A 24,467-nucleotide genomic window follows, 5' to 3' on the forward strand; every position below is an offset into this window, starting at 1 on the left:
TTTGCTGTGCTGTAAGCTTCGGGTTGTAAATGAGAAAAAGGCAAGGTGGCCATAAATCTTATTCGCCAGCAGGTCCTTGGGAGAAAGGGAACAGTCTTTGGAAGGCAGGCCCCCAAACTGAGGTCACGTGTTGGATTTCTGAGAGATGTGCACTGGGTGTTTCCCCGTGGTCACAACTGTCCTCTGGGCCCAGATATCACTGGATAAATGCCTTAGGAATTTTGGTTACAATCCACCTAGTAAGTAAATACTGGTGGATTATTCCCTAACCATTGCTACTACGAGAAAACAGCTCCGTGTATGTCCTGCCAGTAGTGGGATGTTATGAGTTGGGAGGGCCACACGCAAAGACCCCAGAGAGCCGTGTCGCCAGGCCATCCATGTGGAGCAAGAGGAGCAGCTATGTGCCAGGCATGCTCCAGCCCACATGCACAGCGGACACCTGTGTGGAAGCTCACGGAAATTCATCAGTTAATACAGAGGCTGTCAGACCTGGTGTGGATCTGTCAACAAAGAAGTGTCTCTGCTTGGATGGGACCCAGGAAGAGGGAAGAGGAATGGGAAGAAGACAGCGAAGTAAAGAGAGATTGTGAAACCTCCCAAGTTGGCGAAAGAAAGACCCAGACCGGACCAGGCAAGCAGATGCCACGTCTGGGTCCCCGGGAGGGGGACACTCAGCTGGATCAGATACCCAGGACCAACACCCGCCCCCCCAAATCAGGCATGAAGTTAAACCGAGCCTGGGGCAGCCATGCAGGCATATGACTCAGTGTTCAGAGGTGGAAGTTTTGGAAAAGGGTCGACCTGGTGAGCAGAGGCGGATGGGAAAGTCACGTGGGCAGCTTATGATGAAGAGGAGTCAGACAGGGGATCTTGCCAAAACTGTCTTCCTGAAACACAGATCTGATCATATTTCTCTGCTCAAAAATCTTTAGTGGCTCTTAATTGCAAATATCATTATATCTAAGAACCTTAACGCAGCACTGAAATTCCTCCACAATTTCACTCCTATCGAGCCCAAAACAGCTGCTTGTGATTGTCTGTAAGTCCCTCACCTTGACTCCCTGCTCTCAGTGTTCCTCTCACTTAGAGTCCCCATCCTCTCTCCCCCTCTCCTAGATTCCCAGAGCTCTGTCCTTGCGATTCTTAGCCATCTCTTTTGTGCAGGTATCAATGTCTCTGTCCCTTCTTGATAAACATACTGATTCAGGGGTTGTAGCTTGTTCATTTTTGTGTTCCAAACAACAGCTAGCCCGGCACGTTGCATGCTATAAGTCCTCACTGTGCACTTGTTGGAAGTCAGCAGAATGGTTTTGAAGCTCACCCGGGACTGGAACAGAGCAGAGGCATGTGGGACCTTCTGGGAGAGTGCTTATAGGGGACATGTGTGCTGAGGGGGGCAGCTGGACCCCACTACAAGGGCAGCAGGGCCTTCCCATTGGTCCCCATCCAGAGTGGTGTCCTCTCTGGGGGCGAGAGGCCACATACTGGGATGGCTGCACCTAGGAGTAGTGGAGCTTTTGCTCAAGCCGAAGCCAGCACTTCTGGGGTTGGAGCTAGAGTTGGAGCCATGAGCTAGTCACAGAGACTGAGAGTAGGGGAGGGGACTTCAGCTCCCCAGGAGAAAAAAGATGGTCTGGCCACTCTGAAGTGAGTCATCAGTCCTGCTATTGTCTCAGGCTCCCTGACCCCAAGGGACTGAATCTGCCCTTCACCCTGGAGCCCCAAGAGGTGTCATCAAGTCACATCAAGTCTTAGAATTCTGTTTTTTCCACACCCAGTTTTCTATTGCACCACCCCCTTCTGGTCTCCTAACAGTCTCTCCGTCCTCATCTTTGCTCTCCCCTTTGCCCGACTCCTCTAAAACCTGCACATCACTGCCACAAGAATGGTCCTTAGACACTGATCGTCATGTCACCCACTTAATGGGCACTTAACCTCAGTGCGTCCTCAGTGCTTCCAAGATAAATTCTAAATTCTTCAACCTAAAATTAAAGTGTATTGCTGATCTATCCCCAGAATTCACACGCATCCTTATTTCTCGCTCCCTATCTTCTCAGACCAGTGCCAGCCCTTCGGCCTGCGCTGCTTCTTCCTTGTGGCTCGTGCTCTGTCCTGCGTAGTGTCCTCACTTTCCCCTTTCGTTATCTAATCCCGCTTTGCCGTAAGTCTTGCATTTGTCATGAGGAGTTTTCTGATCTCTTCTACCCAAGGCCATCTTTTCCTTCTCTGAACTGCTGTGTTCCTAGAAAAGCTGAGCCTACATCTGTTGTATTAATCATTCAATTGATGCTTAATCATGTAATCCTTTGTATAGGTACCTACTTTCCCCATTGTTAGGTTACAGTCTCTTTTGTATCTCTCCTACCCAAGTGCTGGGAATATATTAAGTGCACAATAAGTGTTCATTGAGTGAAAAGGAGTGAGTGGGTAGCATGCATTTAGAGTTCTTGGGTTTTGCTTTAGTTTGGGTGTTAATGATATTTGTGGCTTTTGGCTTGTCACTAAACTCCCTAAGCATCATTTCCTCATTGGTAAGTTGAGGATAACCTTACAGAGGTTACGGGTTATGGTGACACCAAATGAGAAATCACACATGCAAGCGCTTTATGAACTCCTAAAGGTAAGTTATTATGGTTTCTCTTTTAATTTCAATGATAAAATATTTTTCTTCTTACTTTCAGACTTGCCACCTTATTTCTCGAAAGAGGGCCCAACAGGATAGGCGGCATTTACAAAAAGGCTGTTTACCGACACTTCACAGATGAGACCTATTCCACGGAGATCCCCAAACCTTCCTGGCTTGGATTCCTGGGTCCCATCTTGCGGGCTGAAGTGGGTGATGTGATTGTCATTCACTTAAAGAACTTTGGATCTCGACCTTATTCTTTGCACCCACACGGCGTTTTCTACAACAAAGATTCAGAAGGTAAATGTCAATCCTGCATTATTGGGATCTTGTCTCTATTTCATAAGCTAGCTGTCAGTTATAGTGACTGGGATTCTAAGAGCACAATGGTTACACGTGCTCATATCTTCTTCTTCCTGTCCCCTTCTCGCCATGTCCATCTACTGCTCCCCCCTCTTTTCCTCTTCTTCCTGTTTCTTTCCCTTATTTCCTTCCTCTCTTCTTTCTTGCTCTTCTTTATGTCGACACAGAACTGGGTGTGGGGCTCCTTGGCGTGTGCTCCATCCACTGTGCCCCAGAACCACACTGGCTTTCTTCCTTGTCACTCAGTCGTGCCTGCGCAGCACATCGGATACAAAGCAGCGTGCTCCTGTCACCAGTAGCAGCCTTGGCCATGGGCAGGGTCATCTCAGTAGAAGTTGATCCCCTCCACCCAGCTTCAGGCTCTGGCTTGGGGGCTTCCCCCGTGCAGCAGCCCTGTCTCCTTGTGTGTACTCGAGGAGTTTCAATAGGGAAGATTCTGGATTCCTCCTTAATGAAAAAAAAAATGTTAAGCAACATTCTTAGACTTTTGCGATAGAAGTATTTCTCTGATGTCAGGAGTACTTTTCTCATCCTTCGTTGCATTCTTGCTCATGGCCAGGTAGAATGGTGCACCTGCGAGGCCATCGCCTCTGGGAAAGCTGTCAGGCACAGTACCATTAACTCTCATCAGCCCACCTTATCATCAAGGAGGAGCTTCCGGGCATTAATGAGTGTCTCAAGGCAGCCAGACTTGCTGGGCAGTTGCTCCAGTCAGGTGTGGGAGTAAGCAGCCAGAGGAGACAACTTTGTTGATGAACACAAGACCGCGAGTGCCCTCTGTCCTCGGCCTGTCCTCCCTCCACCTGGAGTGCAGCAAAGATTTGCTAGTTATTAGTTGTTGAGGATGAGCACATAAAATTGTGCCAGGTAAACTTTAAGGAGAAGCTTTGTAAATGTAAGGCATAATCACGAATGCATTGTCTTTAATAGAGTTTCACAAAAGTATTTCTATGCTGCAGGTAGAAAGTAAAAGATGTGCCAAGGTAGCTGTGCCTGTCTTTTTAAATATGGAGAAAACAGGGTGTCTTTAAGTCCTTAATTTTTGTCTTTATTGTTCCATATGTTTCTGGAGAGCATACTTTCATGAAGCTGATGGTATCCTAAAAAATCATCTAAGCCAGTGAGTCTAAAGCTTTATAGGGCCACAGATCCTTCCTTTAAACATCGTGGTAAAATATACAAACAAAATTTACCATTGCAACCATTTTCAAGTATCCAATTCAGTGTCGTTACTTACATTCTCATTATTGTGGCCGGGCGCGGTGGCTCATGCCTGTAATCCTAGCTGTCTGGGAGGCCGAGGCAGGAGGATAGCTGGAGCTCTGGGGTTCGACACCAGCCTGAGTACAGTGAGATCCCATCTTTGCAAAATAGAAAAAAGAAAAACAAAAATTAAAAAATACACGTTATTGTAAAACTATCATCACTAACCCATTTCCAGAACTTTTTCATCTCAAACAGAAACTCTGTATCCTTTAAATGATACCTCCCCATTCCTCCCTCCCCCTTGCCCCTGGTAACCTCTGTTCTACTTTCTGTCTCTGTGCATTTGCCTACTCTAGGCACCTATTATGTGGAATCATACAGTATTTGTCCTTCTGTGTCTGGCTTCTTTCACTTAGCATAATGTTTTCAGTGTTCATCATATTGTAGCATGTATCAGAATTTCATTCCTTTTTAAGGGTGCATAATATTCAATTGCATGTATATACCACATTTTGTTTATATATTCATCTGTTGATGGAAGCCTGGGTTGTTTCTACCTCTTGGCTATTGTGAATAGTGCTGCTATAAACACTGGTGCATCACAGATCTTTCTGAGCATCTGTGAGACCCATGAGCCCTCGCATCAGAAAAAATACGTATGTGCACAAAATTTTGAACTTGATTTTAAAGGGTTATCAGAGTTCCTGAAACCACTCATAGGTCCCTAAATGAAGAACACTTTAAATGTTGCTGACCTAGAAAACCTTCTCTATATCCTGTCTTTAGTAGGACTCTCCCATTTCAGGAGGCTGTTGTTTTATCTCATGGCACTTATCAAAATGGCAGGGCAAAAGGGACCTCCTCTGTTTGCTCCCCTGTGTGTGTCCATCTCTGCATTAGACTGTAGGTTTCCCAGGAGCAGAAGCCAACCTGGGTCTTTCTGGGCACTGCTTCCCAGTGCCTGGTTCAAAGTGCTCTCAGAACACTGTTGAGTGCCTCTCTGATCTAGCCCAGCATCATGGTATAAGGAAGAAATGAAGACCCAGGCTGGATGCAGTGACTCACACCTGCAATCCTAGCACTTTGGGAGGGTAAGGTGGGAGGACTGCTTGAGGCCAGAAGTTCAAGACCAGCATGGGTAACATAGTGAGACCTTGTCTCTACAAAAAATAAGAAAAACTAGCTGGGTATGGTGGTGCACGTCTATCGACCCAGCCACTTGCTTGAGCCTGGGAGTTCCAGGCTGCGGTGAGCTAGGATCATGCCACTGCGTTCCAGCCTGGGTGGCAGAATGAAACTTGTCTCAAAAAAAAACAAAACAAAACCAGCCCAGAGAGGAAATGAGAATCTGCCTGGACAAAGTTCTTACAGCTGGTTGGGAGCTGAGTTGCGATAGACTCAGGCCGTCACTTGTTCTGTCTCCCGTTCTAGGGCTTTCTCTACTGTCCATCACCGAGCCTCTGCCTGTGCAGGCAGTTAAGCAGCACTACCCGTCCTGTGTGCCAATGTCAGCGAGCCTCTAGGGCGCCACGTTAAAGTTCAGAGCAACAACCAGATTCTTACCTTACGGGGCCCATTAATCACGGGTGATCAGTCATTTTTCTCTTTCTGGTTTCAATGTCGTCTCTGTCTTCCTCTTCTCGGAGTTTAACGATGATGTGTCTATTTGTAGATCTCTTTGTATTTATCAAAGCATGTCTCATTAGGCTTCTGTGATGTGTAGATTAATGTTTTTCACCAAATTGGGAAAATTTGGCCAGTCATGGTGGCTCACACCTGTAATCCCAGCATTTCGGGAGGTCAAGGTGGGAGGATTTCTTGAGGCCAGGAATTGGAGACCAGCCTGGGAAACACAGCAAGACCTCGTCTCTAAAAAATAAAAATTAGCTGGGCATCTTGGCATACAGCTGTAGTCTCAGCTATTTGGGAAGCTGAGGCAAAGGATGGCTTGAGCCCAAGAGTTTGAGGTTGCTGTGAGCTGTAATAGCACCACCACACTCCATCCTGGGTGACAAAGTGAGACACTGTCTCTTAAAAAAATTTTTTGGAAAAGTTTTGGCTATTATTTCTTCAAATATTTTTTTCCATCCCTGTTTTTCCTCTCTTCTCTCTCTGTGGACAACTATTAAACATATGTTAGTACTATGTTGTCTCACAGTTCTCCTACGTTCTTTTCATTTTTTTTAAATGTCCCCCCACTCCGTTCTCAGACAGGATAATTTCTACTGATGTATCTTCAAGTTCACTGACAGTTTCTTGTGTCATCTTGAATCTGCTGTTGTGATATGCTAGTAAATGCTTTGTTTCATTTATTGTACTTTTCAATGCCAAAACTCCAATTTAATTCTTTTTCATAATATCTATTTCCTCATTGAGATTTTCTATTTGTTGCATCATTTGTCCTACTTTTCTTTAGGACATATATAAATGTAATATAAATATATATATATTTATTTATATTATAAATATATATTCTTTAAATATAATTCTTTAATTAATTCTTTAAATATAATTCCTTTTAGTTGTTTGGCTGTATTTATAATAGCTGCTTTGAAGTCTTTATGTGTTAAATTCAACATCTGAGGACACTGATAGTTTCTACTGACTGCTTTTTTTCCTAAACATGGGTCACAGTTTACCATTTCTTTGTGCATAATTTTGTTGTTGTTGTTAAAAACTGGATGTTTTTGAGAATATATTATAGCAACTCTGTATTCTCATTTCCTCCTCCCCCCTGGTTATTTGCTGTTGTTTGTTTGTTTGCTTCTTTGCTTAGTAACCTCCCTGGGCTGAATCTGTAGAACCTGTCTTCCCTGTGATGTGTGGCCACGGAGGTTTCTGCCCTTTTTGTTTGTTTGTTGTTTGTTTTTGGCAATTCTTATTTTTACTTTTAAGGGTGATTTCTGAAGGGTCACTCCTATGTCTGTTTAGCTGAGTGGCCAGCAAATGATTGGACAGAGGTGGTGCCTAAGCACCTTGAGCCAGTAAGTCTTTTTGTTTTCTGCCAGTGAATTATGGGTGATTAGGAAACACATTCAAAGTTTAGACCATTTTTGTTTGCCTTCCCTTTTACTTTTTGCTGTGCCTCTTTTCTCTCCTTTTTGGTTGAACACAGCCTCAGAGTCAGCCAGGAGCATGTGAATAACTCCAGTCGTCTTCAATCGCTGCTGTACCTACACACAGCTCTTCCCAGGAACAAGCTTGCTCTAACCATCACTGCAACTTCAGGCTACTACAGCCAATTATTGCTCTTCCCTCCTCTCTAGCCACGAAAATCACCGTTTCTATGGTAACATTACAGTGGGCAGGCAATGCCCATCACTTCAAATCAAGTGATCGCCCTTCAGCCCTGGTAGAAAAACTGCCAGACCTTATTCCTGAACATTTTTGCCAAACCATCTCTTCAATCAAGTTGAGGGTAGAGGAAAGATAGGACAGGAACAGCCCTAGGCAAGACTGTCATAGATCCCTACTCTTCTTAGCTGATGTTCAAGCAGTTTTTCAAACATAACCATTGCTGGATGGTTTACTGAATTTCTAGAGAACTGAAATGGTTTGCTGTTTTTTTTTTTTTTTTAATCTATTCTGTTTAACTTTGTAGTTACTTTTGGAGAAGAGGATTTGCTGACCACTTCTACTTCCTATAATCAGTTTTTGTCTTAGCTATAGCTGCAAGATTAATAGTCTTGAAGTCTCTGCTCAATTCAAGTTAGTGTTTGGTGTGAGCCAGACACATTTCTGGATAATAGGGCTGCAAAGATGAGGAAATATACAGTTTCTGCCTCTAAGATGCTCATCTAGGGGAAGTGTAGAGAATGAACTTAGACAAAGTGGATGGGACTGACATTCATTGAGCAGCTACTGTATGCCAATGCCTGTGCTAGAACTCTTACCTTCTTTCATTTAATGAGAGAATGAACTAGTGCTTTCTTGATCTACATGTGAACTATCCTTAAGTATTAGAACTCTTTTAAAAATAAATTTTATTGTTTTTTTAAAATATAAAAAAATATAAGGAAGGAGAGAATTACATACAATGTGATTCTCTACATACTCATTAAAATTAGTTCAAAATAAAAAACTAAAGAAATAGTAGTATATGAACATGGTTAGCAATTCTTAAGAGTACAAAGAAAAGTAAAGGGCATTTTCACTTGTATTTCACCCCAAAGGCAACCACCTTTAACAATTTCTTTGCTCATCTTGAAGAGATTCTCTTACATGAAAAAACAAACAAACAAAAATTTCTGGTAACTTTTTCTCAGAAATTTTTCTGTGCATAGATTGGCATGTACATATTTATTTATTCTTATTCATTTATACAAAGGGGTAATGCTATAACACCTTCTGTTTTTCACTTTTTACTTTGTCTTGGAGATTTTTTTTATTAGTGGTACATATAGAGAGACCTCCTTTTAACAGTTGTGCAGTGTTCCATCATATGAATATATCAGTTCAGTATCAATAATTATTTAAGTTGCTTCCAGTTCATAATTTGGAAAACATCTACAACTATGTTTCTAGAATAAATTATTACAAGTGGAATTGCTGCTTATATTCATATACTTTTTGGGGGATAGTAATTGGCAAGTTGTCTTTTGAAAAATTGCATATTTTACTTTTCTACCATTTGTTTACCAGCCAGTTTTTTTCTCCCACAACCCTACCAACCCTCAAAATTCTCAAATCTGATAGGTGAAAATTTGTATAATTTTTAAAAGCCCATACATCCTAGAACATATGTAATCAAAATGAATATGTTTTTTACTAATATTATTAATGTTAGCATTGCTCAAAATCTTTATAAACTCCTTGGGAATGACTTTCAGAACAACTTAGTAAGCTACCTACTGCCAAATCACTTCTTACTTTATAGTCACACTTTATTTTGGATCCCAAATGATATTTCTCATCTTGATTGGTGGTACAAAGGATTTGTTTGGAGATTCTAGCTCCTCGTTTCAATGATAGCCTTCAACAACTCCCAATAATAATAATAATAATAATAATAATAATAATAATGAAAAATGAAGTCCGTTAAGCAAATTGTAAATATAAGAATCTCTAGAACAATTGCTATTTGTATTAATTTGTATCATATAAATAATCAGCACAAAATGAGTGACCTCAATCAGAGCTTCAAGTCCACTACTCACCCACCCTCCCTTAATTCTTGACTCTCACTTTCCTCCATAGATATATTCAGAAGCTTCTAAGCCATGCATTTTATTCACAGGGCCTTGGACAAAGGCGTTATAAAGTAATGCCACTTATTTATTGTTTTTTTCAATGTATATGTAGCGAGAACCCACTATACCAGGCACTGAGGTAGATCCTACAGATACAATTATGAGCAAAATGAAGCCTGAAGCTTGCTTTCATAGAACTTAATAGTCATGAGAACTTAAAACATGAGAGACAGACATTAATTAAGCAATTGCATATTATATATATACATGTGTGTGTATTAAAAACTTAGACAAATGTCATGAACAAATAAATAATAAAATAGTTTATTGAATGGTTTTATGTACCAGGCACTGTGATAAGTGTTTTGTAGCTATTATATCATATAAGCCTCAATGACTCTAAAAGGCAGGTGTTACAATTATCATCACCTAGCAGATAAGAAGCTAAGACTCACAGAAGAGAAAGAAATTGCCCAAGTCACATAGCTAACGAGTGATGGAGATAGTATTTGATTCTAGGCAGTCTAACTTCAGTGGCTGTGAGCTTAACCACTGGCCCTACTGCCCTTTTCTCTTGTGAATGCATTTTAGAAAACTGACCCAGTCCAGGGAAGTTAGGATGGTTTGAGCCAGACCATGCTGGACCTTGTAGTCTATGCTAAACACATTTGACCATCATCCCAACACTGACGGGAAGCCATGGAATGATTTCAAGCAGGGAACAATATAATCAGATTTGAGGTTTGAAAAGATCACTCTCGTGATAGCTTGAAAAATGGATTAGAGAGGCGGGAGATTCAGGGAAGGCAGGGAGGAGGTTACTGCAGAAGTCCAGGTGAGAGATGATGGTAGTTTGGACTAGGATTGTGGTGATGAAGATGGACATAAATGGATGAATTTGAGAAGAAGCAGGGACAGGACCCTGTGTGCTTTAGAAATGGAGAGAGAGGAAGAGCATGAATAAGAAGGCTTTCTTTGTATCTGGCTTGTGGTATTGAATACTGCTGGTGTCTCTCACTGGGAGAAGAGGCAGAGGCTGAGGACCAGGCTTAGGAGAGGAGAGCTAAAGTTCTCTGGGGAAGGTTGCATTTAGATCTCCTTGAGATTTACAAGTGGATATGTCCAGCAGGCAGCTGGATCTCAGTGTGAAGCTCAGAGGTGAGGTCCAGGCTGTAGATAAACGTGGGAATCACTGGCATGTGGCTGATTGGTGGCATTGTGGGTGATGCTATCAGCCTGGGAGAGAGTACTGGGCACAGAAGGAAGGCGCCAGCTTTGTACTGTGAGGATTTCAAACAAGCAATGGCAGATAGAGGAGAATGGACTGGAAAAGTGAGCTGAAAAGGAATGGCCAAAGAGGACAGTGTGATGTTACATGAGGCAAGGGAAGAGAATTGTTTAAGGTAGGAAGCTGACAGTAATGTCAAATACTGTTGAGAAGTCAGATAACAGGAGGAATTTTTTAAATGTCATTTATATTTAATAGATGGAGGATAACCTTGTGGGTTTTTCCTGTGTTTTAGTCCAGGATCAAGTTAGAAAGTAGTTCATTAATTTAACTTTGATTAAAAATGATTTTGTCAAAATACTATTCAGTGTTATGTTCTCACCTGGTATTGAGAGACAATGTATGAAATTATTCTAAAAAGAATATTTGTGCATCTTTTTGACACCATTCTTAAAAACATAAAAGACATAATTCATTATATTACTTGGTAATTTATACATAACAATTCTCTTGAAAATACTCTCTTAGAATCTAGAACTATCAAAAAGTTCCTCTCTCTTAATGAACTAGTAAATTACCTTTTACTGGACAAAGAAACAAAATAACCTAATTATATTGACCTAATATATATTAAATCTATTTCTAACAATATAGCATAAATATAAACTGGAAATTCAGAGCTACACTTAATATGAAAGAGATTTAGATAATTTTATTTCCTGGTTTCTGTATACAGACTTTATCTTTTGAGTGTTATGTTTGGCATATGGGCTTAGTTTGCAAATGATTCATATTCTTTTCAGAAGAAAACTAATTAAAAGTTAGTATGTAAAAGAAAGTTAAATTAATAAATAAGTAAAAAATAATTTGTATCTTCTATGCCCAAAAATTTTGATGGGAAATCAGATACAAACAGATTCAAATCTGGCTTAGCTACATGCTAGCAATGTTACCTTAATTTGATCAAAAAGTAGATATTAATACCTATCATATGGCATTGCTTTCAAGAGTGAATGAGATAATATATGCAAAGTACTCACTCTTCTTTGCACATCATAGGAGCTTAACTGCTATTTTCTACTGGCATCCTTCTACAAACATCAAACTATGTTTTCATGGTAGAATTTGTTAAAAAAAAAAGATTAGAGTTTTAAAATTATATCCTACCTTTGGCTTGCCTTGGCTACACTGGCTCTAGCTGTCGTATTTGAATTTATATTCCTAATGCCTAGTACACTATAGCCAATTCATGCTGTTGAATGAATGCATGAATGAATGAATGAATGAATGAATGGTGAATGGATGTGGAGTGTGTCCACATCCCACCCTCTCTGTCCCTCACCCTCCAGCCTTTTTTCAGTACCAGCCCAACTCCTCACAGTCCTTCAGGGCACCTCACTTCCCATCTCTGTTATGAAGCTTCTGATAATTATAATGTGCATAACTTGATTTCCTGCCTTCTACCCAGCTGGTTTTCACACAGTTTTTAGCAGTGGACTTTCCTTCATTAAAAAATCTTGTGCAATCTTAGTTTATGAAACAAGGAGTAAGAGGATGCTCTGCCCACTTGCCCCTGCCCACTCTTGCATGGTGCAGGTCCCCTCTAGGGTAGACCATATATTTTGACCCAAAATGACAATCAACACATCACCCTGTTTTATTCTCCAGTTGCCCCATGTGTTTACAATACATTTTCTGGTCTGCCCGATAGAACTGTAAGATTCCTGGAGGCAGGAAGAATGTCTTACTCTTCCTTCCTATCTCTCGTGAGACCTACAGAGGGCTGAATCTGTAATATGTCCCCAAGAAGCGTTCATTGTTTCTTCTTCTGCTTCTCCTTCCCTCCTTGAGTTGATGTCAAGTGAGGTGAATTGAAATCTCCCTGACTGCTGTAGGAAAGAGTCCTTATTGTGCACATTTATGAGGCTCCTGGCTCTGTGCAGAACACTCTGGATATATTGCTTCATTTAGTTCTCATATCCCTGCGGGGTAGATAGCAACATTCTAGTTTTACTGATAAAACACAGAGGCATTGAGAATTTAATTAACTTGCCCCAAGTCCCATAGCAAATAAAGTTTAATTCAGTTATGTTTGATTCCACAGCTCTGGCCCTCTCCACTACGGCAAGTGAGCTCTATTTTACCTATATTTGATTTTTTCTCGGAAGGAGCCCTATACCCAGATGGAACGTCCGGAAAAAACAAAAATGATGACGTGGTTCCTCCTGGCAAAAACTACACCTACGTCTGGCCGGTGAGAGAAGAATACGCGCCTGCTCCGGCAGACGCCAACTGCCTGACTTGGGTGTACCATTCGCACATCGACGCCCCTAAGGACATCTGCTCTGGGCTCATTGGCCCCCTGCTGGTGTGTAAGGAAGGTAAGGAGGCCTCCTGCCCTCCAAGAGCAGGCAACTGGGGTGTTGAAGTGTGACTAAGAATCAGATCTTGTTGGCCGCGTGCGGTGGCTCATGCCTGTAATCCTAGCACTCTGGGAGGCCGAGGCAGGCGGATCACTCAAGGTCAGGAGTTCAAAACCAGCCGGAGCAAGAGTGAGACCCCACCTCTACTAACAATGGAAAGAAATAAATTGGCCAAGTAAAAATATATATAGAAAAAATTAGCCGGGCATGGTGGTACATGCCTGTAGTCCCAGCTACTCGGGAGGCTGAGGCAGAAGGATTGCCTGAGCCCAAGAGTTTGAGGTTGCTGTGAGCTAGGCTGACGCCATGGCACTCTAGCCCGGGCAACAGAGTGAGGCCCTGTCTCAAAACAAACAAACAAAAAAAGAATCAGGTCTTGTTTTGCCTACCTCCCTTGCTCTACATAGAATGAATGGGCCTCTTCTTCCAAACTTTGTTCAAGATTAGGGAAATTCTCCTAACATGGAAAATCAATCTGCCACCATAGCAGAGGGCAGTAATTCAGATTCTAAGAATCATCACAGCATTCTGAAACTTATATATGTATTTTTAAATAATGACATTCTATAACACCACATATGTCAAAGTGAAAAATTTAGTCAAATGATGATGGATGACTTTTGCTTCATTATTTCACCCAAATAATCAGTTTGCTATTTAATTCCCTATTAACTGATTTCTATCATGTCTGTGTTTTGTCAATAAAGTTGGCTTTCTTTATGAAAAGCCAAGTTTCTAAGTCCGCAGTTGTGCAGATTTCTGTTTTATGACTTTTCTCTGGTTCTATCATTTCCATTAAAGCCTATTGCTGCTTTTATATTGTGGGTTGTCCTTGTACGTGTAGGTCTTCAACAAACTTCAAACCCACCCAACACTACTGGCAGGAAGCAACGCTCATCTTGATTTAGTTCACCTTGAACTGTTTTCTCTACTCTTTTGAACTTTCTCTCTACTCTGATAGGTACCCTAAACAGATATTCAGGTACAAGGACTGATGTGGATCGAGAGTTCATTATAATGTTTACTCTCGTGGATGAGAATCAGAGCTGGTACCTCGATGAAAATATCAAACATTTCTGCACTGACCCCAATTCTGTTGACAAAAAAGATGCTGTTTTCCAGAGGAGTAACAAGATGCATGGTGAGTATCTCCCAAGTCCTCAAACACATACCAGTCAGTGCCTTTTGTACTACAAGGTACCACAAAGGATGCAAAATACACAGAAATGTTGAACCTAGTTTGGCAATATTTATAACTTAATGATGAGAGTGGTTTGGAAAATGATAGAAGGTGTGATACACGTCAGAACATGAAACCATCTGAGAGGGAACAGGGCAGTAGATACATGCTAAACTGGGCACGCAATATGGACAAAGCCATGGTACAGAGATGGAGGGACCAATGTCATACCGTAACCAGGAAAGAATCAGTGCCCAAGATGAGCCTAGAGGTTGGGTGGGTTTAGATAGACTGAAAGGAGAAAGGGGAATAAAATTTTCATCACCTTTATGAATTCTGTTTTTTGCAACCTCTTGCTTTATCCAGTAGCCATGTTCTGAGCAGCTGCTAAATTTTAAGAACCATGCTCTGCATGGGGTTTAAACATTCGTTTGTGATTTTGTTATGTTTCTTAAGCATTCTGTAAATCAACAAAATGTACTGGGCATCCACTATACACCAGACCCCATATTTGTGCAAAATAGTGAACTTCTCTAGTTACCCTGTCAGTTGAGACAAAACACTTCACCCATGCCTGTTTTGCAGCGCAATAGCTTAATGCAGCATTTTAGGGTGTGAGGATTAAGTGGTCTCTTTCCACTCTTTTTCTAGAGAGTTCTAGTGAACATAAAGGAAATTGTCAATGTAAACATCCCACTTCATTCATTGACAGATCTCCTCTATCTCTTGCTTGTCTGCCTCTGAGAATCATCCCAACCAAGGCAGCCTCAAGGTAGTCATAAAATCATAAGAGAAAGGGAAGGAGTTGAAGATCATTTGACCTCTCCATTTCACAGATGAAGAAACTCAGGTCAAGAGACCATCAACGACTTGCCTAAAGTCCAAGTAATAATTAGAGCCAGAGAGAACCTGAAAGAAGTCACATAGTAAATAAATATTATTGGTACTTTGGTTGTGTTTGATTCTAAACCACGTGGAGGCGTTATTGTCAGCAGACTATTTGCATTGTGTCACTGGCCTTCTCTTTTCCTTCTAGTGTTGTTTCACCAACTTTGTGTGTAGTGACGCTTGGAAAACACTTTAGGAGGGAAGCAAGTGAGAGAGAGAAGGAGAGGAGCAGGAAGGGAGGCAGAGAAAACAATGATGGATGGATCAATGAAGACCTAAATTCAAATCATTGCTGTGACCAGTTTTATTCCTGTTCTTTATAAAATGGGAGTAATGATCTTAAATATTCCTGAAAACTACTAAATGTGATGATTTAAGACACATAATTTATGTGAGTTATGTCCCCATAATTCCTCTTACTCTGTATTTATTCTTTTGAAGTGAAAATGTCCAACAAAAAGGAATGAATTACATAAGCAAACATAGACTACGTTTAAAATAAAAACCAGCTTGTACACAGAAGTAGATGTTTATAAACAATCAATCCTTCTTCAAGACTGGCATAGGAGACCTAATCAAGTATAGAAAAAAATTTAATTAAAATAAAAACTCATCTATAGAAGACAATCAATACATGAAAGATTTATTGATCAATTTTTTTAATTTTACTAAAATGATTTAGAACTAATTGTAGTGCTTAAGTCACCATTATCTCAGCAACAATTGCTTTTTAACTCAGTTTGAATTTAAGAAGGGATGTTGTGACTTTTTAAAGCCCTGAATCAACTTCTTTTCTCACTTGGTCAAGTCCCATCTGGCATTTATATGGTTTTAAAGTATTCGGTTCCAGACTTATGGTGTAAGCTCATTCAGTAAGATTCTGCCCCAGTGACACCTAGTAAAAACTGGTTTTCTCCTTGCTTTTCAAAGTAACAAAATATAAACATGTCTCATAAATCCCTTCTAACCAGTTCCTTTTCTTTCCGTCTTGCTACAAGCTTTTGTCAATTAAGTAGATACTATGCGACAGCTTTTCTGCTAGGTCCCTACAGCAGATGGGGTTTCCAGTTCCAAGGGACGCAGAGTCTGGCAGAGGTGGCAGACATACCAGTGAAGGATTAGGACAGCAGAGTCTGGCAGAGGTGGCAGACATACCAGTGAAGGATTAGGACAGCAGAGTCTGGCAGAGGTGGCAGACATACCAGTGAAGGATTAGGACAGGAGGCCACTGAGCACCCTGGAAGTATGAGCAGCACCGTTTTCTCCTGACCTCATTACGGTGTTCACACAGCCACTCTGAGGCTGTCTGCAGTACGTGCCGATCTTCACTTTTACCGAGTGCTTTTCTCTAGAAAAAGACCAATACAAAGGTGTTTTGTTTTTTTTTAATTTTCTGGAACAATTTTTTTTTTAAAGGTCCAGGCATGTCTGCAAGAAAACATTACAACCGATGGTCTGCACTGGTCTTGCAGCCTCACTAGAGCACACACTACCAGAGTCTCTGGTCCCACTTGCCTCTGCAGGGGACTGTCTTCCACTGGTGTGTTTCTGTTTGCAGCCCTCAACGGATACCTCTTTGGAAACTTCCCCGAGCCTGACATGTGTGTGGGTGAATCCGTGTCCTGGCACCTCTTTGGAATGGGGAACGAGATAGACATCCACTCCATCTATTTTTATGGTAACACCTTCATCAGCAGAGGACATCGGACTGATGTCGTTAACCTGTTCCCGGCCACCTTCCTCACAACAGAAATGATAGCCAAGAATCCCGGGAAGTGGATGATAACCTGCCAGGTCAGCGACCACCTACAAGGTAAGATGGACAAAGACCAAAGTGGAGATGCTTAGTTAAACCACTTGGTCACAAGTGCTCATCCAGTGCCTGCTCTTAGCAGATTCTTGTATGCATTATATTTAATTAAATAACAAATGTGTAGGAAAACGCAATGTTCATTTATTTGACGTCCTATCAACAGATATTTAATAAATGTCTTTGTATGAACAAGGTGGGGGGCAATCTAAAAAATGATGAGACCTTCAAGAAGTCTAACTAGTAGTTAGACATTTACAAAATGAATAAAATTTGAGGCAGAATGAGATAAATGCTCCTTAGGAGCTCTAGTCACTACTCTGGAGCAGTCAGAGGGCCTTCCTGAGGAGCTGGCTCCTAACCTGAGCCTGGAAACATGAGTTGGAACTGCACAGATGAAGAAGGGAAGAGGTTTTCCAGGTAGAGAATGCAACACATGAACTGGGAAAAACACATGTTTTCTTTGAGCAACTGTAAATACAATAATAAATATTTAGCATTGGTAAGGGCTTTCTAGATAAAAAGGACCAATCTCCCATCCAATTCTTGAATTTCCTTTCGAACATCTCTTGTAAGTAACTATAGCAGCTCATCTCATCCCTGGACTGCTCTATTGGAATGTTTTTCCTTGTATCGAGACAAAATCCATTGACCTATAGCTTTCTTCATGGCCTAGGACAGGTGCATGATAAACATCTGTTGGGTTAAATGCCTGTTGAAGGACTTGGCCCTGGTTCCTTGGGACCCCAGAGAATATGTCCTTTCTTAGCTGGACCATAAGGTCCAGCGAAGTGATGAGACAGAAACCTGGGGAGGGGCTTTGAGTGGCGATTAGCAGGAGGTGTGGGCGCATTTGGGAAGGTAATTGTGATCCTAAGATCCTTAGGCACACTCGCGACACAATCAGTACAGTGATTTTGGAAGATAAATATATGTGTGCGGAAAAGATTTGATGGGGAAATTCTGGCCACTGGATGCTAGTTAAGAAGCACTGGCAACATTAGAGTTATGACATATAAAGGGTCTGGCCTAAGATGGTGAAAACAAGGACAGAAACAAAAAGTGACAACTGGATAGACACAGAAGGAATGAAGTCCGATTGAATTTGGATACCGACTAACTACGCACTGTCACTAACATGAACAGGGATCCACCTGTTCAGGGCTGCTTTGATAACACATTCTTGCTCCTGTCCACCTTAAGCAGCTCATCTTAACATTAGTCAGCCGGATTATCCCAATTAAGTTCAGCTAGAGAGTTGATTAGTTAATACGTGCTGGACATTCCTTTGGGGATACAAAGATGAATAAGACAAGGTTCCTGTTCTCAAAGGGTCTCATGTTGTTAAATCCGGGAAGAAATTGTAGATTTTAAATCAAGACATTAGCAGCCATTTGAGAGACTAGCAAGATTGCTAAATTGGCCAGTAATTGTGGACATAGCTGTTGCTTATTACAGTCACTAAAATACAGTATTTCCTAAATTGCCCATGCTCTCAGAAAAATTTATCGTAAAAAATTAGAAAATACATATAATTTGATTTTAAAGTTCAATAGTCCCACATAGAGATAACAGCACCACATTTCCATGAATATCTTCCTATTTTCTATATCCTAATATATAAATACATGATATTTGTAAAACGAAATTAATCTATTAATGCTGTCCTGTTACTTACTTTTCTCACTGATTAGTATATCAGAAGTGTATTTTCATGTCAGTGAATATAGAGCTACCTCATTATTGTTAATGTTCCCAGTGTCCAGTATAAGGAGACTATAATTTACTTAACTAACACTCTATTGCTTAACACTTGCACTTTCCTCCATTATTTTTTTTTCCTGTTATAAACAGTACTGATGATCATCAATTTATAGATATAGTTGCACTTTTGCATGAACATTTGCTTGGGAAAATTACTGGATTTGGAATTCCTAGGTCAAAGAGTTTGATTTATTTTTTTAAGCTATGGACATATATTGCCAAATTCTCTTTCAGCACCTGCTGTTCTTCTACCTGCAGTGTGGGGGCATACTCCTCTCCCCATTTCTCTACTAACATTGAGAATTAATAGTCTTTATAATCTTTACTGGTCATATAGATGAACAACACTGTCATTTGATTATTATTAAGGTTGAACTTTTGTTTTCATTTGTTCATTGGCCAATATTATTTCTTTTCTGCATAATATATTTCTGTCCCCTGCCTATTTTTTCTTTCCTAATTTGTAAAAGGGATTTACATATTAATCCTCTGTTATATTTGCTACAAATATCCCTCAGCGCACCATTTATCCTTTGTTTTTAACTTTGTTTATCATCTAATTTCCTGTACGAAAGTTTTAAATGTTCATGCAGTCAGATCGATCAGTCCTTTTCTGTATAATTTATTTTATGAGCATTTATACATTGGCTGTGGTTTTCCTCTGTTCTGCAGCTGGTATGCTGGGGCAGTACAATGTTGGTAACTGCAAAAGTGATATTTTTCACCCCAAGATGAAGGGTCAACAAAGGCGCTACTTTATAGCAGCTGAAAAAGTTCTTTGGGATTATGGTCCTCAAGGCTATGACAAATTCAGTGGTCTTCCCCTCAATGCCTCTGGCAGGTAAGCACTCTTTGCCTGTGTTTCCAAGTCTCTCTTCACAGAGGCATGTGTTAGACTTGCCCTGGGATTGCATTTGTATTCCAGGCACTGCTCTAATGAGCACATACTCATAGAAGGCATAATGTCGCTGCTTAGAGAGTTCTTAATACTGTAAAAGTACTGCTGAGAACTGGCAGAGTATTTATTCTTTTCTGACTTGCTGGCTAAATCAAACCACTAGATCCATTCATTCATTCATCCAACATTTCTTGAATACTTGCTATGTGCAAACCACAGTGCTAAATGCCATGAGAAGTACTAAGCCAATAGAGAATGGAAAAAAAGCCTTTGCATATATGGAGCAGACAGTCTTGAAGAGGAAATAAGACAAGATTCTATTTCAATAGAGATAAGCTGGCCAAGGAGTTTACTTCTTTGGTTCAAGCGAAGCCCTAGATATGTTATGCTCCCTCTATGTCCTATAAAATGTTCTTTTCCTCCCTGTTCAGTAGAATGCCATTTTTCTTTCAAAGCCTAACTCTAATGTCTAGGCTCCCATAGCATATAGTATTTTTTAAATTGAATCTAGCAATTCATTAAATGCATGTGGACTCCTGTGATTTGTTTTAGAATCACATGCAATGACTCTATAAAAGCATTAAAAAAATGTACAGTGTGATATCAAGAATGATTGCTTTACCCTATAATCCTTTTTTTATATTTGAGAGAATGTTGTAAAAATTCCCTTTGCAATGATAAGACATCATTTGTTTCTTTAGTTGTACATTTCACTTATTTGTTCATTCATTCACTCATTCATTCATTCATACATTCATTCATTCTTTCACCAAATTGATGTACTTGAACCTTGCTTAAAGGATTTGTGTGAACCACACATGGAAAACTCTTTGATATAAACATTCTCTACTGACCAGTATTTCTCCACGAACAGAATAATGAGAATTATCATTTAAAATTATATCTTAGAGGTCTTCTAGAATTCTGAAGTACCTTCTGAAATATGAAAGAGTAAACTATATTCAATTGATATCTACTGTGATATATGAAAGCACAACGTACAAAGTGACGTGAGGGATGCAAGGATATCTAAGACAATGTTTCCACCTTCAAGTGGAGAAAGTAGCTGGATGCACAGGAGAAGAAAACTAATTTTGCAAGTTACAAATATGAGTAAGATGAGTCATCCAGTGGGCATTCAGAGGAAAGCTAACTCCAGGGAACACTTCACAGAGGAAGTAGGACTTATGCACAATTTTGAAGAGTGACAGAATTTATACAAGTGAATAGTGAAGAGAGAAATTTTAGATGCAGGAATTAATGCAAAGCACCCACTGGATAAGGGAGCATGAATAGCTCAGAATGCCTGGAGCAGAGGATTTGCTTAGAGGAATGGGCATTTGCATAAATAAATAGGGAGGGAATGGGGTAAACTGGATATCAACTGCAGAGGTCCTTTAATTCTTTTGAACTTTATTTGATTGGCAATTGGAAGCAATTGAAGATTTTGGAGCAGGTAAATGACAATGAAAACTACCACTTTAGAGATTAAGGTTGTAGCAGTGTGTATGTCAAGAAAAAAATGCATGAGCCAGCGTGAGAAGATAATGGTCCATACTCAAGGTGATTAGGGCATGAACTGTGTCAGTGGAAAGAAAGGAAAAGAAAAGAAGCACAAAAAATATAGAAAACAAAGGGTGCAAAAAATTTACAAAGTAAGGATGAATGAGATAAGGGGATGAGGCAGAAAAAGAAGACAAAGCCAGTCTATGTGACTTTAAGAGTGGTGGCACCATTGAAGGAAATTACATAGTATAGAGACAGTATTAGTCAGAATTTATATTGTCATCTTCACAACTTGGAAATTTGGTATTTCATGTATATAGTTTATACAATAACGCTCCACTGATTAAACTACTTGATTAACTAGACACTCCATTCTTTAATCATGCCAGATACCAAAGAGCTTACTGGATGCAGACACTATTCATATTGACATCAGCAAGACAGAGAGGGATGCTTATTCTGTAAAGAACACAGTTAGCTCTTTGTTACTTTGTAGGACACCGTTCTGGAACTCCAATTTTGCTAAGTAAGTTCTCCTGTGCTGCCTTTGGTTGCTGGACCTCGGGAGAAGAAAGTACAATGGCTAAGAGAGAAATGAGCTTAGGCATCATCCAGCTTCCCAAGACTGTGGAGGCTGGTTGACTATTTCTGGGAACTCTGTTGAAGCCTGTGCTGTTTTTTCTCGGGAGACGGGTGGCCGAGTGGGCTAGCGACAATGAAATGAAGCTCCATAACTGAGGCGTTTGGTAGATATTATATGTGGAACTGTGTTCTCAGGCAGGTTCCTGTGTCTTTTCACAGTGATTCTGAGCTCTACTTCACACAAGGGAACAACAGAATAGGAGGAAAATACTGGAAGGCTCGGTACACTGAATTTGTTGATGCAACTTTTACCCAAAGAAAGAGACTCTCTGCTGCAGAAGCCCATCTTGGAATTCTTGGTACAGTAAAACCATCCCTCATGTTTTGAACTCTGGGAGCCGTTAGCTGGACATATATTAACACATCTGCACAGGATGACTATTCTCCTGCTCCAACTCACTTCCTTCTGTCTCTTTTCATTCTTCTCTATCCTCCTCTTGCTATTTTTCAGGCCCAGTCATCAAGGCAGAGGTGGGGGATACCCTGTTAGTGACCTTTGCCAACAAAGCTGATAAGGTCTACAGCGTTTTGCCCCACGGTGTGATCTATGACAAAGCGTCTGACGCGGCCCCAAACGTAGACGGTAAGTCTCAGCCTGGGCTTGGCCAGGAAACAGGATGAGGGAGCAAAGGGCTTAGAACTAGACAGACCTGGTTCAAGTCCTGGTCTTTTCTGTTACTAGCCTGGAGAGCTTGGCAAGTATTTAAACCTTCTGAACCATATTCTTTTCACCAGTCAAAGGAAGATGATAACACCTCACGGCACTTTGGAAAGGGATGGAGAGAAGTTAGGACAGTGTCTGGCCCACAGGAGGTTCTTAGGAAATGTTAATTTGTTTCCTTTTCCCTCAGTAATGTGGTAAATCTCAAAGCGAGCAACTTTCACAACCACTTCCTCTTCTCTAAGACAGGCAGCTTTTCTGCTGTAGGTTGCATGGGAGTCTGCAGGTGAAGGCAAGGGAGAAAATCTGATTTTCAATGTTTCATTGACATCAGAGCCTTACACATGGTCTCTGTATCTATCAACAAATATTAATTAATTAATTAATTAATTTGAGACAGAGTCTCACTCTGTTGCCCAGGCTAGAGTGCCGTGGCATCAGCCTAGCTCACAGCAGCCTCAAACTCCTGGACTCAAGCAATCCTTCTTTTTTTTTTTTTTTTTTTGAGACAGAGTCTCGCTTTGTTTCCAGGCTAGAGTGAGTGCCATGGCGTCAGCCTCGCTCACAGCAACCTCAAACTCCTGGGCTCGAGCGATCCTTCTGTCTCAGCCTCCCGAGTAGCTGGGACTACAGGCATGCGCCACCATGCCCGGCTAATTTTATATATATATATCAGTTGGCCAATTAATTTCTTTCTATTTATAGTAGAGACAGGGTCTTGCTCTTGCTTAGGCTGGTTTTGAACTCCTGACCTTGAGCAATCTGCCCGCCTCGGCCTCCCAGAGAGCTAGGATTACAGGCGTGAGCCACCTCGCCCGCCCGCAAGCAATCCTTCTGCTTCAGCCTCCTGAGTAGCTGGGACTACAGGCATGTGCCACCATGCTCAGCTAATTTTTTCTGTATATTTTTAGTTGGCCAATTAATTTCTTTCTATTTTAAGTAGAGACGGGATCTCGCTCTTGCTCAGGCTGATTTCGAACTCCTGACCTTGAGCGATCCGCCTGCCAGAGTGCTAGGATTATAGGCGTGAGCCACCGTGCCTGGCCAACAAATATTTATTTAAAACCAGCATTGTGTGCTTGCCATCATATGTGGCCTCTCCCCATCACAGAGGACGCAGTGCAGGCTTGCTGCGTGGAAGGAAGGCAGCTGTTGCCCAGTGGCTGCAGGAACTACCCTTCCATTCATGATACTGCTCTTGGGAAACTCCTGGTTCCTTAGTACCTGTGCCTCTCACCATAACAGACATCAAGACCTCCTGGGATACTTCACACTTGCATGTGAGGCCGAGCCCAGTTGAAAACAGGCTTTGTGGTGATGGTGAGGGCACAGAGGAGGAGGGAATGGTCCACACACAGAAAGAACACTAGGGACAGACAAAATGTTTATATTTTCTTTTTTTAACTAAGCAAACATATTGGGCACCTTTTTGCAAAGCGCTGGGCAAGATGCACAGTGAGTCTCTGACATCTAATAGGAGAGATTCAGTGTGTTGTGTTTTTTTGGCAATACAAGGTGAGGATTAAGTGCACAGTCTTTGGAATCAGACAAAACTGAGTTTCAATCCCAGATCTGCCTTTTATCAGCTTTATCACCTTGGGTGTTCACTAATCTCTTTTATCTTGTAGTTATTTGAGTTATGGCCTAGTTCAATCTTCTAGATTTCAAACTCTTTAAAGATAGACCCCTTGCTTAACATTTTTTGATGTCTTCTGAAGGGCCAAGTAAAATATATTCTACACAGAAGGCACTCCAGTGATATCTCATGGATTTTCATTGAATTATAGGATCTATCACTCTATAGATTGATAGAGAATTCAATTCTTTCATTGAATTATAGAATCTATCACTATCACTCTTTTAATATTTGCTAAGCCTAGTATTTGAGTAAAAATAGTATGCAATCTATGAAGAAGACAATCCTTTAAGTACCTAGCTCATAAAACACCAGGCTGTGGCAGTGGCCTCCTCTGGTGGGATACATAAGAGGAAGCAACTGTCCTTGTGCAAAAGTCATCATCATCAGAGAGAGGATCACACCCTGTGTGACAAGTTTAATGTTCTTGGCTGTTGATTTGTG

The 24,467-nt window shown here is 40.9% G+C and overlaps 1 protein-coding gene across 1 annotated transcript in view; it reads left to right on the forward strand.

The window, feature by feature from the left end:
- Window positions 1–24,467, forward strand: part of HEPHL1 (hephaestin like 1) — a 66,332-nt gene that overhangs the window by 10,824 nt on the left and 31,041 nt on the right. The window contains exons 2-8 of the mRNA XM_012739667.2: window positions 2,685–2,929; window positions 12,784–12,996; window positions 14,000–14,179; window positions 16,665–16,919; window positions 19,353–19,521; window positions 21,886–22,025; window positions 22,178–22,309. Of these exons, the coding sequence (XP_012595121.2) occupies window positions 2,685–2,929; window positions 12,784–12,996; window positions 14,000–14,179; window positions 16,665–16,919; window positions 19,353–19,521; window positions 21,886–22,025; window positions 22,178–22,309 (1,334 nt within the window). The remainder of the gene's footprint in view (window positions 1–2,684; window positions 2,930–12,783; window positions 12,997–13,999; window positions 14,180–16,664; window positions 16,920–19,352; window positions 19,522–21,885; window positions 22,026–22,177; window positions 22,310–24,467) is intronic.

Source organism: Microcebus murinus, chromosome 4 (assembly GCF_040939455.1).
Source record: "Microcebus murinus isolate Inina chromosome 4, M.murinus_Inina_mat1.0, whole genome shotgun sequence".
Taxonomy (NCBI): Eukaryota; Metazoa; Chordata; class Mammalia; order Primates; family Cheirogaleidae; genus Microcebus; species Microcebus murinus.